General features: G+C 40.3%; 1 protein-coding gene across 2 annotated transcripts in view; it reads left to right on the top strand.

Moving 5' to 3' along the window:
• TMPRSS15 (transmembrane serine protease 15) overlaps window positions 1–20,610 on the top strand; it is a 67,444-nt gene that overhangs the window by 10,088 nt on the left and 36,746 nt on the right. For both annotated transcript variants that reach the window (XM_081003680.1, XM_081003679.1), the window contains exons 2-9: window positions 269–390; window positions 1,502–1,569; window positions 5,079–5,230; window positions 6,762–6,803; window positions 9,000–9,038; window positions 10,034–10,153; window positions 16,009–16,117; window positions 19,599–19,708. In XM_081003680.1, the coding sequence (XP_080859806.1) occupies window positions 269–390; window positions 1,502–1,569; window positions 5,079–5,230; window positions 6,762–6,803; window positions 9,000–9,038; window positions 10,034–10,153; window positions 16,009–16,117; window positions 19,599–19,708 (762 nt within the window). The remainder of the gene's footprint in view (window positions 1–268; window positions 391–1,501; window positions 1,570–5,078; window positions 5,231–6,761; window positions 6,804–8,999; window positions 9,039–10,033; window positions 10,154–16,008; window positions 16,118–19,598; window positions 19,709–20,610) is intronic.

Genomic DNA, 20,610 nt, shown 5'->3' with positions numbered 1-20,610 from the left:
CACGGAACCGCCGTTTACCTTCCCGCCGGAGCGGTACCTATTTATCTACTTGCACTTTGAACTGCTAGGTTGGCAGGAGCAGGGACCAAGCAACGGGAGCTCACCCCATCGCGGGGATTTGAACTGGCGATCTTCTGATCGGCAAGCCCTAGGCTCTGTGGTTTAACCCACAGCGCCACCCACGTCCCTTAGAAAGTGCAAAGGACTGCTCTAAATAAAATGAGAGAAGTGTATCCTTGATGGTATATATCTACTTTAATTATATCAGATGTGAGCAGAACTACAGCCCATGGCAAATTCACCATACTGTCAGGAGCATCTTTCAGTCCGGCTTTGCAAGATAAATCATCAACAGCCTTTAAAGCTCTTGCCTTTGATGTTCAGCAAATGGTAAGTATCAACCAATACATTCTTTACCAAATTGCAATCGATTAGCTTTCACAGGTTCCTCTATATTGTCTTTCAGTTTTAAATCTATCCAAGTTCTCTGCCATTTACATGCAGGTATCAGTAGTGGGAGACGTCCAGTTGTGGTAGCCATTTGTGGAAATGAAATTTACCCTTCATCCTCTTCCCCCTGCAGCCCACCTCTAATCTGCTTCAGAGAGTTTGGGACCCTTCAGAGCAGATTCATGGTTGAGGCCTGCAGGAAGGGGAGAAAAAGAAACTTATTTGGAATCGACTGATGTGATGTTTATTATCTAATGATGTACATGAACATGGCATTATGTGGCTGTTTTCTATCATTAAAGTAGCCACCATGGGCTTGTAGGGAGGGAGCTGATGCTATGGTCTGGACAAAAACACCCCTATACCCTGAAAGATGTTATTTAGCACAAAAGGAAAATTGCCATTGGCATTAATATCTGAATGCCTTCCAATGCCAAATAGTGTTGATGTTTAGCAGTGTATCCTAGTTTAAAGCAGGGATAGGAAATCTCATGTCCAGGAATCAAATGCAGCCCTCCGGGTCTCCCTATCTATCCCACAGGAGTCTCCCCATGCCACACCTCTCCCTGGTGCTGCATCTTCCTTGAGTGTCTTTACACTTTTTCTTCATTTAATCCAGATTTACCCTTTCTGTGGAAAATTTGATTTAAATAAAAACCCTGTTCCCAATGACCCATTTATGATAACTGATTGATCCAATTACAATATTAAGTCTGTGTCTAGAAGCCTCCATGCTTACACATGTGCAATTGTCAAGCACCAGGAGTTCGGAAAAATGTGAAGCTTGATGCCTAGTCAAGAACAATATTCTTACCTGGTCCTATATAGCTTTGTTGTACTTGTGGATCCTCTTCTCAGTCTTTTTCTCTCTCTCTCTCTCCACCCACAGAACCTTCCAGAGCTTTTAATTTTTTTTTTAACAGAGCTATACCTCACTTGAAAGTTCATAAATTTGCATATAGGCACTGACTGAAATATTTTGTCATAATTGCCTGTCATCCTTCCCCCTCTAGATAGCTGAAACATTTTATGTCATCCTTTTTCTATCTAGGTGGATGATATATTTCAGTCAAGTGAACTTCAAAATGACTACAAGGACTGCAAAATATTGCAATTCAGGTGAGGTGTATTTTTCCCCAAAAAAAGAGGGGGGGTTGCAGTTTTATGTACATTAAATACTGCTAAAATCATACAGATTGAAATATATGCAAATGTGTACAGGAATGGAGGCTAAATTATTTTGATAATAATACAGCATATTATATTCCTCTTCATGCTTCTCTTAAGCCCACTAAAGACGATGTGGTATTAAATGTTTGAGATGGGGTAGCAGAAACAAGTATCCTAGCTCCACCCTGCCTCATTTTTGTAACTCTCAACTTGTGGAAGTTATTGTGTGAAGCAAGCAGTCTCCTGTATCCATGGATCCCTACCCACACATCACAATGTGGTTTACAATCCTGAGTTTTCACATAATTCCATAAGGCACATGGAACCTCACAGATACAGGATTCTGCCCATATCATACAAATACCTTCCACAAGGTGAGGGTGACAGGAATGGTGATGTGGGGAGGAGTGTGCTAGCTCTCCCAACACCTTCCAAATCTAGCAATGGGTCCTAAGACCTGCCTGGATTCGTTTATTTAGTTTCTTTCACGACTTGTATAATAACACTTCCAGCAAGGCCTAGGGAACTCTGCTGCCATAGAACGTCTGTTGCTTATTTCTTCTGAAAGTTTCTTTGATTTTTCCGAGATTTTTGTTACTCTGTGCATTTCCTCATAGCATATCTGACTGCCATTCTAATCAGTTCTCCAGCAGATCTGTCAAGAAATAAGACACATTTTCCCTTTGCTAAATACAGCAGCTGGCTGGTGCCTTTGACAATGTTAATGAAGCACAGAATCACCATTCCCAAGTTTAATAACATTTGCTGTCAAGTTATACTCAAATTAAGTAAAACCAGAACCTTTTGGCTTACAATCTGAGAAATAAAATGAAACCAAATACAACATAAATGTTTTTAGTAACCAAAGCAGTATCAATTAAGATCTTTTGAACATCTAACCCCACTGTAATTCAGATTGTCGATGAAGCTTTAGGCTGCATGAACACCTCCACATATCGATTACATTTGATAAAGTGCCAACATGTATACTCAAGCATACACAGGCAATGGTTGCTCAACTCAACACTGAAAAATGATCTCTAATCAGCACTTCCTGAATGTTGATGAATCACTCTCCACTTGACCTATAAGCCTTGGCTTTCTCTGGGATGTGGGGTTCAGTTTACCCACCCACTGTTTTCTTTTTCTCTGCCCCTCTGCCAAGGGTACCAGGACATGCTGGATAAAATGTAAAAATATTGGCTTGAATCCTATGAAGCACCAATTAACCTTCCCAATAGCGCAAGGGTTTCTGCTTGTGAAATGGGACTTCCGCCGCCCCCCCTTCCCCCTGACCACACATCTCTAAATCTGTTCTGGGATTTCCTCCAACCCTCTAGAGTAGCTTTGGAGAAGGTGCAGGGTACCTGATGGAGGAGGAGAGTAGGGAAAGTCCTGTTGTCCAGGCAAAGATCCTTGCACTCACAGGATGGCTACTATGTGCTGCATTAGATACAAGCCATAAAATATTGTGCCTTAGAATCACAGTAAATATACGGTACAAGCAGCAAGCACATCAACACCACAGAGAAGGTGGAACTGGTTAAAACAGTGGTTCTCAAACTGTGTGGTGGAGAGGATGGCAATTGTGGTCAGAAGATTCAAGAACAATCAGTATTATATTTTGAGAATGATTCCTGTTCTTATGTAGCTGCATTGTCTTACACTTTCTAGATGTGCCACAATCATATTACAAAGCAGCTGTGTTCTGTGTTATAAATCAAGCACCATTAGCAGTTGTTTCTTATCAATAAAAGAATGCTGTGTGGCACAAGAAAAAAAATTATTCTGAAAGTGTGGCCCAGAGAAAAAAGTCAGAGAACCACTGAACTAAAAGCATCACTTCACCACACTGCTCCAAAAGCCTGAGCAAAAATAGTGTATCTTCACCTGCTTATGAAAGCTGGTGCAAGGTGCGACTGGAGAAATCCATTTCACAACTTAGAGGCTACTGCCAAGAAGCCCTACCTATTTGCTTCATTTAGTGATGGTTCTGTGAATAGGTCCTCCCCAACCCCACAACCTTACAACAGGGCAGGTCAGTACAGGAGGAGGCACAACTTCAGAATTTCAGGGCCTAAACTTGCCAGCATTGCCCTAAATTTTCCTAGACAACATTGTTTGCATGCCAACCAACTTCAATTGTTACTTTGATTCAAAGAGTGTATCCTTGTGCTTCTTTCCTAAGAAAAGTGTTTGCCCTATCCTTCAGGGCAATCCGATTTCTTATTTAATCCCTGGAAATCAGATGAGTCACAAAGATAGCATCAAAAGCTTTTGTTTACTCAGCCTGGCCTAGAGGTTGTTAGAATCATTTAAGAAATTAAAGGGAAGAATCTTTCACTACATTGTCACAGCCTCTGCTTTGCTCCATGATAGGATTAATCACCTCTTACCCCAAAGCACAGCTGTATCAGTGACAGTCTGCTGGCAGGAATTCTTTGAAATAAGAAAGGTCACTGCTGATTTTTAACCACGAGAAAACTTTCTTCACTTCAGTAAGCATTATTATAGAGTCACACATCATCGCCAGTCCAGATATTGCTACAAGTAGAGACATCTATATTGAGAGTAAAGAAAATGAAGGAAACCAAGCAGAAACTTCCACTGGGTAAACTAATGTTGTCAAAAATCCCAGTACTCAGATTAAACGGCAAAGGATGGAAGCATTTTAGGTCATGTTCACTCTCCCCGCTTATGAAGGGTATATTCTAAAATATGCCACTAGTTTCGTTTTAATTTGTTTAGCCTGATTGAATGCACACCCACTTATTCACCAGATTCATTTACAGGCCTCTTTTCATCCTTCCCTTCCCGCCCCCCTTTTGCTTTCAGAGTCAACACCCATGTTTTTTGCAGTCTCTTACAAAAATATATTTTTCAAGATCTCCTCTCCCTTATTTCAGATCTTGCATTTTCATTAAACAAGGATTATATGTAGTTTTGGTGTGGTGACAATTTAAGGGGGGACGATGACTTTTTTTTACTATCTCCTAATCTGGAGTTTGAAATCTGCACCATTTCTGGCTCACTCCCTAAACTTCCATGATCCCACTGATGATCAAAGCAGTGAGAAAAACAGTAGACAATAAAATTATCAAAGTATCAATGAAATAAACAGTTTTCATATACAGTGGTACCTCAGGTTACATACGCTTCAGGTTACATACGCTTCAGGTTACAGACTCTGCTAACCCAGAAATAGTGCTTCAGGTTAAGAACTTTGCTTCAGGATGAGAACATAAATCATGCTCCGGCAGCACGGCAGCAGCAGGAGGCCCCATTAGCTAAAGTGGTGCTTCAGGTTAAGAACAGTTTCAGGTTAAGTGCGGACCTCCGGAACGAATTAAGTACTTAACCTGAGGTATTAAAAAAAATGTATGTATTACATTTGAATTTATCTAAACAAAAAAGTTTTTCGCAGACTTTAATTTTGTTTTGTTGTTGTTCTTTGGCAGAAATGGCAGCATTATTGTACTATTCAACCTTTCCTTTCTACAATGGGTGCCTGGTGTAACTATAAAGAATGAACTTGCATTGGGCATTGAAAGAAATAAAAGTGATCTTCTGCAGACTCTCAGCATTGATGTGAACAGCATAGAAATAATAGGTAATCATTATTTCCTTTTGAAACATTGCATTGTGCTGTTATTTCAACTACTATCCATTGATTCCTGATTCAACAGTGGTGTCTTCTCCAAAGTACCCCTGCTCCTGCCAGCAAGTCTTTTTGTGTCGATAAGAGTCAGCAGCACTCCGCATCCTAAAGTATTTACCTACAACAGCCACAACAAGGCTGACTTAAAACAAAGAAATGACTGAATTTGTGAGGTGCAGTAAGATGAGTCAGAAGTGAAATTCAGGCACTGTGTACATTGAAGATGTGAGAGAGGATGGGAAAGTTTCCAAATGGGGTGAATATCCACAATATAATATAATAGGGAAATTTGGTGTCCCAATTTATTTGCTTTCCTACCCCAAATTAACAACCCCCAAATCCATCTCCATAGTGACAGGACTAGAAAACTGTTCAGTATTTGGCATTTGTTATTTGGCACTCAACATCTGGTGTTCTGCCTTCAGTAGTATTTAATAGTTTGCATCTAATAATGTAAAAAAAAAAAAAAAAGGACAGGATATTACATATACAATATCAGTTGTGGACCCATTTGCAGAGCCCCCAACTTCGAAGGGTAAAGCGAATAGCAATGGTGTGATGGAACAAACTTGACAAGACAACAGTCTGGAATTAAAAATTGGCCACAACTTTATTGATTACAGATGTAGGTTAGGTTTTGACTCAGGCATTGGGTGTATATCTATTATCAGCCACCTGATGGGAGGGATGAAGCTTAAGCACGGTTGTGCCTGGGATTTGGGCCATGACAAGATGCAGGTCCCCTGATGGGGCCCATCCTTGACTGCTGCTGGAAGCTCTATGGCCCATTTGCCCCACACTTGGCTTCTGGGCAGAGACTTGCACTTAGCCCCCTCTAATGGGGTGCCCTGAAATTACACCTGCTTTGCATTGGGGTGACTGAGATGAGTAAAATGTGTGCAGCAGGCCTTTAAGTCTTGGCAGGCTATCCCGCCATCCAAAACAGCTGACCGGGGGGGGGGGACTCAGTGGCTAGCTGCACCAAAAGGAATTTCACCCCCCCAGGCATGGGGAGAGCCCGCGACAGGCTGCAAGTGCTGCCCACCCCTCAGCAGCCATTCTAAGTTTGGCACATAGTAAAACTATCATTTGAAAATAGCTTGCACTTGAGAGGTTATATTCTGTGTAAATATTTCATACCTAGTGTGTTTTAGATTCAGAAATTGAAGTCCAAACTGGAATTCATTGTTATGGAAACCACTAATTGAAAAGGCAGCTGTTCGTTGCACAGTCATCTAATTAGCATCAGCCTTACTGGCTAGACCTTATGTTTAATTGGTAGGGGTGAATCAGGGTAAAATCAGGGCAAATTCTCACATTCCCAAGTTGGGCCGTGCAATTAACAAGGCATGTTAAATTGGAGCAGGGAGTCTCCAGCCCAACTTTTTCTCCTTGTTCTTTTCCAAAAAAATCATGGCACTTTATTCTTTTGTTTTTTCTTTCCTTTTCTGAAACAATATTCAGTTTTGTTTTGGCTTTTCAGATTCAGGAATGTTTAGCACAAACAGTCCACTGACAACATCAGGTTAGTAAATACAAGTACAAATCATATAGCATTTTCTGAGAAATGAAACCAAGCTGATTGGACAAACAACCAGAGCTTGAGAGGGGATAAGATGTAGAAAAAAAGGAATTGGGTAGAGAGGTGGGGGATCTCTCATTCTGAAATCACAGCTAATAATTTTTCAAGGCAGCTCTAGTAACAATACTTTAGGGTAGGGGTATTGAAATAAAGAAACATAGTCCTTTATGAGAGTGGTCATTCTCTTCCAGTCTTAGCTGTGAGACCAGTGTGTAAGTGGCTGAATTAGACTGTTGGAGTGATTTTCTTATTTCCTACTTGTTATTTTTTCCTAATGGATGGTTAAAAAAAAAACTTCTCTCTCTCTCATATACTATATTTGCATTAGTCCATCATCATACTCTTTTCATTGGCTGTTTCCCAAGGTTCTAAAGGCGGGACATAGAAAGGAGGAAGGGGCAGGAAGGAAAAGGCACGCTCATGTCTGTAATAAATGACTTTGAGTGGTTAAGGGAAGGTATTGCTGAGGCAAGGAAGGGGAGAAGAGTTTCTCTATGTGTGAAAGTTTATCCACTGAGAGGGGAAAAAATAGTACAGTGGTACGTCTCAAGACGAATGCCTCGCAAGACAAAAAACTCGCTAGACGAAAGGGTTTTTTGTTTTTTGAGCTGCTTCGCAAGACGATTTTCCCTATGGGCTTGCTTCGCAAGACGGAAACGTCTTGCAAGTTTGTTTCCTTTTTCTTAACACCGTTAATACAGTTGCGACTTGACTTCGAGGAGCAACACATAGAACGCGGTGTGGTAGCCTTTTTTGAGGTTTTTAAAGACTTTGGTGATTTTTGAAGCTTTTCCAAAACTTTCCCGACACCGTGCTTCGCAAGACGAAAAAAATCGCAAGACGACAAAACTCGCGGAACGAATTAATTTCGTCTTGCGAGGCACCACTGTAGTTTAAAACAATGAAAGAAATTTGAGTAAAGCAAAGGTGAAGAGACACTGAGGGAAGTGGAGATTTTAAACAATGACTGAGATTTGAATAAAGCAGGGATAGAGAGACACTGAGGAGTTAGTTTATAAAACAACAACATTCAGTTTTAACAAGAATAAATAGCAGAGATGGGTCCAACACAGAAGCTAACACCAAAAAGCAAGCCAATGAAAACATAAACATAATTTCAATTCATTTAGTTCTAAAGGTTATATCAGCCTAATTAAAAGGAAAATCTGTGAAAAATAATTGATGATCTCCAATGGCTAAACAATATACTCCCACACTTTCCAATATCATTCTGATATGTATTATTATTAATTATTATTATTATTATTGTTATTCTCCAGCCACTCTGGGCAGCTCCCAACAAATTCTTAAATACACAACGAAACATAAAACATAAAAAAATTCCATATACAGGGCTGCATTCAGATGCCTTCTAAAAGTTAAATAGTTGTTTATTTCCTTGACATCTGATGGGAGGGCGTTCCACAGGGTGAATTCCACTACTGAGAAGGTCCTCTGCCTGGTTCAACATCAGGTTAGTAAATACAGAGCATATAATCTAATATTAAAAGAAATCTAGACAAAGTCATTGATGAAGTGCAACAACAACTGCTCACATCATTTTCTACATTTTTGCATAAGGCTACAATAAAGGTACCCCTGCCCGTATGGGCCAGTCGTGTCCGACTCTAGGGTTGTGCGCCCATCTCACTTAAGAGGCTGGGGGCCAGCACTGTCCGGAGACACTTCCAGGTCACGTGGCCAGCGTGACGAAGCTGCTCTGGCGAGCCAGCACCAGCGCAGCACACGGAAACGCTGTTTACCTTCCCGCTATAAAGCGGTACCTATTTATCTACTTGCACTTAAGAGTGCTTTCGAACTGCTAGGTGGGCAGGAGCTGGGACCGAACGACGGGAGCTCACCCCACCGCGGGGATTCGAACCGCCGACCATGCGATTGGCAAGTCCTAGGAGCTGAGGTTTTACCCACAGCACCACCCGCGTCCCACATATAATCATATAAGGCTACAATACTGTGCTCATTTACTTGGGAGTAAGTCTCATTGAACTCAGTGGGGATTACTGCTGAGTAGACATGCATAGGAATGCACTATCAAGCTTATAATATGAATGGAAGGAACATTTGCTTTATAAATAATTTTCTGTCCCTCCCCCCTTTTCTTTGTTTTTTGCTTTGAAGACTTCAGAACATTTGGTACAAGTCCTTTGACAACATCAGGTTAGTAGATAGAAAATGGCAAGATATAGTGTTTTTTGTATCAAAGATTCCAGGTATTTTTGTAATCAAGTAAATCATATGCTTTTCCACCCACAAGATCCACACTGAGCCTGTGCAGATAAGGCTTTAAAAGGTTGTGTTCAAATTATGAGCAGCACTTTCTGCCACATTACACTAATATACACTTATTTCAGTAACCAGTGTCTGTACCAATTAGTGGATATTAGGAACAAGTAAGGAACATTTGTGCTTAAAAAGGTTGATGATTGGATATGCTTGTTATTCGGACTTGGAAAGAGAATCAGTAATGGAAGAAAGCACATTTTCTTTTCCCAGTAGATGGCGTTGTGGTTTAGTTTTCTGAAGTTTAATTCCAAAAGGACTTACACTTGTCCTTTATAAGCACAGTTTCTAGCGTCAATAAAACTCAAGCTCTTTGAGTTTTTGCAGACTACTACTGATTATTTTCACAGGATTTATTATGCCTTTACTTGAAGTATCTCAGAACTTCTAATCAGTCTCTGACACTGGTAATATTGGGCTCACAGAATAGTATGAAGGCACAAAGTTCTCTTAAGTGGATGGAGGGCTTGTAACTCAGGGGTAAAACTGATGTAGTCCTAGGTTCAATCCTTCACAGCTAAACATTTTAACCTCCTGATTGCTGCAGAACCAAACTGCTGTTAAAGGGCCAGTTAGCAATCTTATTGGAAAGACTAGAGTAGCACATCTGGGAGAAGAATGCATGTCTGCCTTTTGCTCCAGGTTTGTACACTGTAAAGTTTGCACTGGAAGTATAGAGAACACTGTCAATACTGTATTTTGGATTGGGCATCCCAGACCACCCTTGCTATATTTATTTACTTATTTTAAAGCTTGATATGTAACTTAATATTTCAAAAATCTCTAACTGGTGCACAATCTAAACAACAAACTGTGTATGATCAAAGCAACTTTCTGAATAATGTCATCTTCCTTTTAAAAACTTATTTTAGTAGAATGCTTACCTCTTGATGAGCTTTGTGCTGATGGTATAAGCTGCATAAGAAGAGAATCATTTTGTGATGGAATACCAAACTGCCCAGATGGTTCTGATGAAAATGAAAAAACATGTGGTAAGAATTTGAGTTCCTTCAATTAACTTCTGACCCTTTACAGACTCTCTCAACATCATGCAGTGTTGTGTGGAAGGTAATACAATATGTGGAAGGTAATACAATATTATTTCTTTAACCCACCAGGGGAAAGAAATTCTTGCAACTTGAGTTACCAGTTTTTAAAATAAAAGAATAATGATAAAGAAATTATACGTGAAATACTACAGAAAAGCAATATTCTGACTACAAAAAGATTTATGCAATTAACCATGAATAGCTGTTTTATGCCAACTAAAAGGCTAAGATATGGTGTTGCTTTGAAACAAAGATCCAGCTTTCACTGCTCTAAATTCATATTGTATTCATATCCTCAGTCTGGTCTGGTTCCTTTCAGACAGAGGCTACAATAGACAGAAATAGAAGTGAAAAGCCGGGCTGCATATGTAAGATGAGATGGTCTTCCATGGAAGACATCTTGGAGACTATATGATAGCATGTGGATCCACAGGAGGAGAAGGAGGTCTCCGGTTGATGCCTCCATTTTATAAGCATGGAGGCCTCTGCTGCCCTTGCCACCCCACCATTGGTATTCTAGTTGTAGTATTGGCACAGATGAGGTGTTTTGGGTGGCAAGATTGGGGATGGTTTTGGTGTAGCCCAGTTCAGTCACTACTGTGTGTGTTTTTCTGCTTTCGTGTTGATTTTCAGGGAAAGATTAAGAAATATAATTCCTTGTGTAGTCTGTTCTACCTTATAAGTCTACCTCCCGTTTCCCAGCCCATTCTTAAGGGAAAGGCCCATAGATCAATGGTAGATCATCTGCCTTGCATATAAAAAGTCTCAAGTTCAATCCCTGGCATCTCCAGGTAAGGCTGGGAAAACATTTTGCCTGAAATCCTGGAGAGCCACTGTCAGTCAGTGTAGCCAGTTCTGAACTAGATGCTCCTACTCAGCATTAGCCAGCTTCCTATGTTCCTACCTTCATGTGCAAGCCAGTCTATGGTGGATAGTTGGGTTGTTTTCTTGAAACTGTATGATGACTGTTTGTGTTGAGATTTCAATATCAGGAGGCCAACAACAGAGCATTCAGATAAGGTGGGGAAATAAATCACATTTCAGCAGTTGGGACTTTAAGCACCAAACTAGCGAAGGCATGGGAGACGCATGAACAGTCTAGCGGTGGTTGTTATTAGTTATTACAACCAGGGAAGGGCTAGAAATTTGAATGAGAGAGTGGTAGAAAGATGCTTGACTGTTTCACTGCAGATGATTTTCTCGGTCAAAATCCCTGCTCCCACAACTGCTTTTCTGTTGTAAAGAAAATGATAGAAGGTCTCTTTTCCCCTTCTGGAAAAAAAGCAGTGGAGATCAGGATTTTTTTAAACAAACCAACCAACAAGAGTGGTCCAGTTGGACAGGGAATTACTACTACAGTGGTACCTCTGGTTACGTACTTAATTTGTTCTGGAGGTCCTAAAGCACCACTTTAGCTAATGGGGCCTCCCACTGCTCCTGCGCTGCTGCCGCGCAATTTATGTTCTCATCCTGAAGCAAAGTTCTTAACCCGAGGTGTACTATTTCTGGGTTAGCGGAGTCTGTAACCTGAAGCGTATGTAACCCAAGGTACCACTGTACTACTACTACTACTACTATTTGTAGTAGTATTTCTATCTGATTCTTCAATCTTTGTACCTAACACAGCTGGTTAAGCACACCTTCACCTTCTGCCACTACAACTACTCTGAGCATATTCACATAACCCAGAGCTGTATTTTGCTTACACAAACAAAGGTTATGAGATAGTTCACTTATGTCCAAACTCATGTTGATGCCCCTGAAGGGAAAACTTTACAGGAAGTGCCTTAAGGAAGTATTCTAGTTACATGCGATCAAATATTATTCCCCAGTTCCAATATCATGTTTCTCTATGGGTGCTTATGTTCAATATTTATATTTGTTTTGTTCTTTCAAATTTCAGGTTTCTGCTGTTGACAATATAGCAAGAGCATTGGTGTTAATATTAAGATGTTAAGAAGCTAGCATGTACACAAGCTGCTCATTTAACCCATTTCTTTTCCTGACATTTAAAACAAAACTTCACAAACCATCAAGGGAGCAATTATGAATACAGTCTCTTTCCTAGTATGTCAACAATGTAGATGCAAGATTAATATATCACAGCCTCAAGTGTAGGAACATTGAAAGATGTTAAGCCAATACACAAGGATTTTTTTTCCCCTATTTCCTACCTATAGAATTCAGCTTTCAGCTTAGTGGGACTCTGTGAAAAATCCATATGCATAGAATTGAAAAATTAAGCTTAGCTCTATATCCCCGTGGTATGCTTAGCATGTATGCAGTTCAGTGATAAACCTCTGAGCTTTCTAGTTCAATAAACCCAATAGCTCTGAGCCAGAGTGAGCTACTGCCAGTCGGAGACGTTATTGGACTATTGCTATTACTCAGTGTACAAAAGCTTTGGATGTCTTATTTTTATTTGTTGAAATGTTGCATCACAATACATATACAGTATGGTCCCATCTTATGCGGGGATTTGGTTCAAAGGGTTCTGCTTATACATGAAAATTACCTATAATCAAACACTTGGAGCCACCCAGCAGCTAGAATGTGAGGGGGCGGGGGGAGAGAGAATCCTCAGTACTGCCAGATCCTGTGTGCTGAGTGGGCCCTGCCCTGCAAGCAAGACAGAAAGTTTAAAAGCTTGGGGGGGCATTTGGTCCACTTGGGGATACCTGGTGCATAAGGAGCATTTAAGCTCTCTGCCCATTCAGCATGCTGGATCTGGAAGGCAAGAGATGCTTTCAGAAGATCTCATGGGAGCTCAAATGACCCAGCGAGATTTTTCAAGGACATCTTGCAAGCTGAATGGGCTTGGGTGCCCTGCAAACCAGGCAAATAGCTTAAAGCTGTTTTTGTGCCTGGTCTGCTTGGTTCAACTGGCATGAAAAGAGCTTTTAAAGCTCACTGACTTGTTTGCCAGGCAAGGCCATCTCAGCACACTGGCTCTGGAAGCCTAAGAACGTTCACATACTGGAACTCAGATTGCCCCTCAAGATCTCGCGAGAGCATCCTAGAACTGGGAGTCAGAGCGGGCCTTGCCCCCTGAGCTGAGTTACCTGATGTGAAAAGAGCTTTTAAGGTCATTCTGCAGCAGGTAACCCCAAGAGAATTTCAACCAGCCTGCCTTCAGCCACAGATGGTTGAAATGGCACAAGTTAAATGTGCATAAGATGCTAACATACTACATAGCCAAAGTGTTTGTTTCAGCTCATTGTTTCCCTAAAGGAACCAGCATGGTGCAGCAGTTAGAGTATTCAATTAGGACCTGGGAGAGCAGGATTAAAAGTCACACTCACCTGTGAAGACCAGTGGGTGACCTTGTGCCATGCACTATCTCTCAACCTAAACTACTTTGCAGGATAGTTGTGATGATAAAATGAATAGAAAGAAAAGTGGGTATATTACCTTTGGCAACATGGAGCAAAGGTGTTATATAAATGTGGTGATGATAATAATAAAAGTAGATAAAACCTGCCCTCCACAAAATTTAGGAGAATAGGTTTCTGTTGGGATAACAGTGTGACATTTTGACCATTATTTTTATGGTCTTATAGTTGGAAGTGAGGAAGAGTTCTGCCAGGCTTTAGTTCTTCTAGCAGAGTTAGCAGAAAGACCATCAAGAGGTGAACCAAGCCACTTACACTGTCAGAATGCAGGCCAAGTTTTCCAGGTCTGTGATTTTTCACTTGGTTCCCATTACCAAAGGGGCAGTACCTCTTCCATAATAGATGCCTGTGAAGTTTGGAAAAATTTACAACAGGATTTATAGTCATTTTATAACTACTCTTGTCCACAAAAGAACCTATGTCCAACACTATCCGGTCCCCATTAAAATTCCCTTTAGTGCTACTGAGTTCCGCATATGCTAGAGGTATAAAGCCACAGCACAGGAAGGGCGTAATTCTAACAGTTTCTTCCTGATGCTGTCAGAGTTCAGTGAAATCAATTAGCTTCTCAGCTGAAATGCAGACAACAGGTGACACTGCAACCCTCTGTCCCCTAGTTTTAATGATAAAATCGCCATGCAATGAAGTGACTCTACCATTGTCCCCATTCAACTTCAGAAAGTGAGAACCATGTCCTATACTGAAATTCAGGTAGTAATCATAGTAGAAGTAGTCATGGTACTAAAAGATTTTTTTGTTAAAAGAGGACAGAGGTATATGGGAAATCTAAAGTGTTTTTTATTATTATTAAGTTGTTACTTTATTTAAAAGAAGTGGTGGATTGTATGACTGTAAGACAGAGATGTCAGCTAAGTCTAAACACAACAAATTTGAACAGCTATATACTATTTATACTAATCACCCTCTGCAGGCATTGTTAAACAGTGAACGTAGACACAAAATCAGGGTTGTAAAATGTGGGGGGAGCCCCCATGGATACCAAAGAGTGTCAGCTTCAAATTGTCATCTTCCATGAAGGCTATGAAAACAGTGAGGGGCGAAATGACTAATGCTAGCACACTCATCCCCAATGCCTTCCCTTGCATGTTTACTGTCACCATTTACTAATGCCTGAAGAGGGGTAATATTGTATCTGAAACTACCTGTCAACAAAATATCTTGGTTATCATGGATTGGCTGTGAAGACATGTACACCCTTCCTCATTATCCTAAGGACAAATTCAAGAAAATGTGCTTGGATTGCTGTAATGAGTCAACAAAGAAGCGAAAACAAAATATGCTCTGAGCATTTGAACTCATTTGGCCAGAGATTGGTCTCCCTTGGGGGAGAAAAGTGACCAGATTTGTATTTCTTCACATTCACAACACAAGGATTTACCTCATGGGCACAAGGCTAGCACGAGGATTTTTGCTGTCTGAGGCAAAAGACAAGATGGCACTCTCCCCCATTCTATTAGATTAGTTGAATCTAAGGCGCCATCTGCACTATACATTCAAAGCATTATCAAATGCTTTAAACAGTCATGGCTTTCCCCAAGGAAGCCTGGGAAGTGTAGTTTGTTAAGGGCACTGAGAGCTATTATTTAGGAGACCCCATGCCCCTCACTGAACTACAGAGCTCAGAGTGCTTTGCCAGTCAGTTACCCTTCCCAGGAAACTCTGGGCATTGTGGCACCTTGAACAATGTACAGTTTCCAGGGTTCTTTGAGGAAAGCTATGCCTGTGTAAAGTGGTATGATACGGCTTTAAATGTATAGTGCAGATGGGGTCATCAACTGTAGTGATGGAATAGCATCTCCTACTGAATTTAAGGATAGAAAGCTAGAGCAGAGCAAGTGGCACAAAAACAGTTCTCTCGAATACCACACCACTTCCCACCATCTGCTGCCTGACATGACTCTGTGACTGTGGCTAAAGGTATGGCTGGCCCTTCATAAGAATGAGCTCCATGTCTCTAGTATACCGAGTTCTATCTAACCAGACCTTGCAATGGTGCCAGTGATAGTTGAGGCATGTCCAGAAAGAAGACTCTAACTGCAGCAGTGGATGAATTACTATTGCTGTCTTAGAATAATGGTTGCAGCTGACTTGTGAGGTAATTTTTCCTGCTCCAGAAATCAATTTAATGTATAAGGGGGAGCCCTGGAAACAAGAAACCTAGCCCCTTCAAGACAGTAAAAATAAAATGAGGAATACCAAATCTATATTCTGTCTGCTAATATAATCAAATTTATCTCAAGCTGTGAAGCTTTTCCTCTTCCCATAATGTGTTACTGAGACAATATAGTTGGAAAACAAAGTACAATTGTTCTTTATAATCAAGGACTGGAGCAATCTCTTTCTGAGACTGAATTTCTTGAAAAGATAATTATTATTTATTTACAGCTACATCCTGTGATGGAAAATTTATTTTGACTGGCTCCACTGGATCTTTCCACTCTATTCATTATCCAGAGCCATATATTTCAAACCTTGCTTGCCGATGGATTATACAGTAAGTCACTTGACAACATTTTATCAACTAGACTGTATTTGCAGATAAAATGCAAACACTTTTTTCTCAACAATGTTTTTTATACACTCCAGTTAATGCGGGGCATAATATGCACCAATAAGTTATTTACATACATACGGTATATAATTTTATTTAGATGCCACCTTTCCATAGTACAAACCATGCTCAAGGCGACTTGCAACATTAAAAAATAACTACAACATAAAAGTAGTCATAAACAATAAATAAAACATTAGGAAATATGCCCTCTCTGCTCTCACCTAGGGGCCTTTCTTCCCTCTGCATTTCTCACCCTGGAATATCTTCACTCCCCTGTCTTTTATTATTTATTATTATTTATTGAATTTTTATACTAACCTATACCCGGAGGTCTCTTTCACTCGGGATCATTCCTCCACCTATCTGCAAACTTCATGGGGGTGCAATTCTTGGCCCCCAATGGCATCACAGAAGGGGAAACCCCAGAGGGGCCATTTTCTGTGTTGTCTCCTCCTCAAGGTGATTCCCACAGGCACTGAGCCATCACTGAGCAGCCCACTGTCTGCAACGTGCCCAGCTTCCCTCCTTGTTTTGATCAGGGACAGCCCATCTCTGAGACAAGGTGAGGCAACTGCCTTGTGCAGCAGAATCTACAGTGGCAACATATCTGGCCTCCAAGCGACAGCTGCAGTGCACTCCTTGGAGGCCAGATTTGCTACTTCCTCAGCAGCCCTGCACCTCTGCAGTAGTGAACAGGTGAATAGGAGGTGCTGCTGGTCTCCTCCCAACCTTGTTTCCAATGTAGATCACAACACATATGTACGCACACACTCTCCCTGGTTCCTGGTGTAAATCTTCACTCACGCCTTCTTCTCTGGCAGGAAGGCATCTTGTGGTCACCTCAGGCGTCAAAATGTCTTGGGCCGGCCTTGGTCTTGATGCATAACCTCAGGGTGGGTTGCATCCAGTTTACCTGCTTCTATGCATCAGTCAATTAACATTGTTTCATGCAACAAATGACTTCCTTTTCTTTCCTTAATAACCTAACTATCAACTGTTGTCACCATCAGAGACTACTGACACATCTCTAGGAGCACCTCATAGGTCAGGGGGTGGGGAGGCTTACTGATGAACATAGATCTCCAAAGTACAGCTGTTGCTTGTCTTGTTTGCAGCGGAGGGATATGTTTTTTTCCAATATAGGGCCAATATTGGCTGATGGATGAGAGTCCCTTAGGTCTCAATCTCCCAGCTAAATACCTGAGGGGTGGGGAAAACAAGCACAAGCTCAGGATATAGGATGAAATATCCTAGGTGTTTTCTTCCCCTTCCACCCCAGTCCTCTTCTCCAGCCAAACTGGAGGGGTATACAGTATTTTGAAGGAGCTGAGTGGCATGTGGGATATTTGTGGAAGGATTCAACAAATTACTCAAACGCTTCCTGTCCTTGAATGATGATATAAACATGTTGAACTCCTGCACGTGCTGTTGTCAGTGATTCAAAAGTAAATCAGAAGCAGGACAAAGATGATCTGTTAGGGTTTTGTTTTGTTTTGTTGCTTTCTTCTGACTTAAGCTTTTATGAAGATTTTCCATTTCCTCATCCAATTTTGTGCTTCTTTCCTGAACAGAAATATATAATATTGTTATTCTTTTTAATAAATGTAGAAAAATAACTTGATTGTTGTCAAATTACCCTATCATATTAAATTAGCCAAATATGCCTTACTGAGTTACTTTTCTCAGCGTTTTCCTTGAGCTTTCTTATTGTCAGATATAATTTTCTATGCTTCTTCTATCTACGCAAGTGCTAACAAAAGAATAAATAGAAAGGATTACAGCTTGCATTAAAAATGTGCTCTACTGCACTTTCCAAATTGATTCTGACAAGCATGTTGAAATGGTTGTGGTCAAATACTGCAATTCCTTTTGGGAACTGCAACCGGGGGGGGGGGGGGAGGTAATTTAGTAAATTCAAAACAGTTTGCCAGTTTGAAGTTTGTATTCACATCCTGAGTATTCCACATTTTCTAGTTTCTAAAAGGAGGAGGAAATGACAATGGAAATGAGGACTGTTTCTGAGATGATGCTACTGTTTATTTACAAAAATTACTATGCATTGTTTCCAGCACTGTTGTTCTGTTCATGCTACAGAGTTCCACTTGCATAACTGAATTTTCCCCTATGGCCCTCATACACCCCCAAAATCTGCTCCAGAAGATTGGGATACATGACATCCTGGAGCAGATTTATGTCATTTTCTGAACGTGCATGTCTCTAAAATAAAGGGGTGTGTGTGTATAGTTCCATTTCATGTTACATAATGGATGTAGTGCAAGTTCCTAGGTATAATGATAAAATGTATCCTGTTTTAAAAACTCTGCGTACATTGCATATATACTTTGTATAGACCAGCTCCACCCAGGATGCATGCATTGCTCAAATAAATTTGCAATCTTCTCCCATTTTACAGGATACATTGTCATCATATGTAGCACACTTGCTAACGTGGTAATGTGTGAAGTGGCCATAGTATTACCAGATTTCTTAAATTCATTGCCTTAAATTCCAAGTTGACAAAATATAATCTAAACAATACTCTCCAACAAATAATTTAAAAATTGCCATGAACTTTCAGAGCAGATAATGCACAATTAATGCTTATATTTATTTGTTATACAAATCAGCAACTTATACTTAGATTTGCACAAACTTGGGGGGGGGGGGACAGAGAAAGTTTAGTTAAACAGGATTCAGATTCAGACTGCAATCCTAAATTAGGTGGCTCATAGAATTCGTTAGGACTTGCTTCAAAATTAGTCTGTTTAGAATGGGATGTCAACCACTTGTCCGCCATGCTACAGAGGCCCAACTGGCCTCAATCAGAAGTTGAGCATTCAGTCTCCAGCCCCATGTTTTGAAACACTCTTCCAACAGAGATTCAGCAGACACTGACTTTCAAACAAGTTGAATATTGTTTTATCCCACCAGGCCTATGTAGTTGTTTAACATTTTCTTGAGTAGCCACTAGCCAGTCATTTCAATCATCATTTTGCACAGTTTTAAATGTTTTTTAATGTGCTCATATTGCTGTACAACACTCTGGTATTTTATGATTGGGCAGTATATAAATACTTTCCTAAATATAAATAAATGAAGTGTGTAATTTTCAAAATATAACTATCCCTGAATTGCTTCTCTTGGATACAATTCAAGGAGCACCTTTGGGAATAAAGGTGGGGTGGAAAGCAATAAAGTAAGTAAATAAAATGTGCAAGCAACTATTTGAACATCTGGACAGAGCTCCAATACCCTTTACATGAGCAGCATTTTTCCAGCACTTAGCTTGCAATACAAAGTAAAATTGCTGCGGGCTGGGTGGAGGGGATTTGATTCAAGATATGTCCTCACATTTCTGTGTATTATGTCTACTGCATTCAGCAACCACGCAGCTATTAACAGAATATTTTGCCCCTTCTAGTGTAAATCAAGAACTGTCTATTAAGCTGAATTTCAGTGCTTTTGATACACAACAGTATGCAGACACACTAAGTATTTATGAAGGTGTAGGCCCAGGAAAGATTTTAAGAGGTAAGACACCTTTTTAATACTGTTTTAAATCTGTGATACTTACAGCAACCAGGCACCTTTTTCTTTTTACAATGCAATGTTTTATAATAATCCCATGTGGTGAGAATGATGCTCTTCATCCAGAGTTTTGTGTTTCAAGATACGCAGGGATTTTTTTTTCATGAGCAGGCTTCCCCATTCAGCTGAATGGAGGAGATAGCACCTTGTGTACATTCCTTTCAACAATTTCATTGTGGCCATTGCAAATGTGCTAGTCAGTTCAGTTGATCACACCTTTGTTATGTGTCCCATTTGCATTTTCCAAAAGTTCTAAGAGAAGTAAGAATTGCTATTATAATAAATGCAATGTCCAGCTTATGGCTTTTCCTGCGGATGAAAGCACAACACTTGTTGCAGGATCTCTGCTTAAAAGCATTCCAGGTTGCACTTCTAACCACATGCAAAGCCTCTGCTAATTGAGGTTCTGATTATGCAGAAGTCAATCACTACGATATGCCCAAAGCCATGGGGAACCAGTGGCCACAATAATGCTGAACTCTTCATGTGAATGTCATATAAATGATTTGTTTGTTTTCCATGAAGTTACAAGTCAGTGGTGTTTCTAATTCTAATTATAAATTGCTGTCTATTTTCATCATGAGATTCTAGAGGATAATCCGATATATTCTAGGATAATACTTCAAACTCTTATGAGGGCAGAAAAAAATTCAATGGCAAATTGTAATCTTGCTCACAGCTTGATGCTTGAATATGAGCAACTCCATTCATTTTTAGGTATACAAATGGATAATAGTAGAAAAAGCATAAGTGTTTGGGCTCACTTTTCTGTAAACTGAAGACTACTGATTTGGATTATTTGCATGTATGCGGCATTATACCCTTTAGATATCTTTGCCATCTCT

Source organism: Podarcis pityusensis (assembly GCF_964106645.2).
Source record: "Podarcis pityusensis genome assembly, chromosome: 4".
NCBI classification, from domain to species: domain Eukaryota; kingdom Metazoa; phylum Chordata; class Lepidosauria; order Squamata; family Lacertidae; genus Podarcis; species Podarcis pityusensis.
Note: the sequence above shows the minus strand (reverse complement) of the source record. Positions and strands in the feature narration are given on the sequence as shown.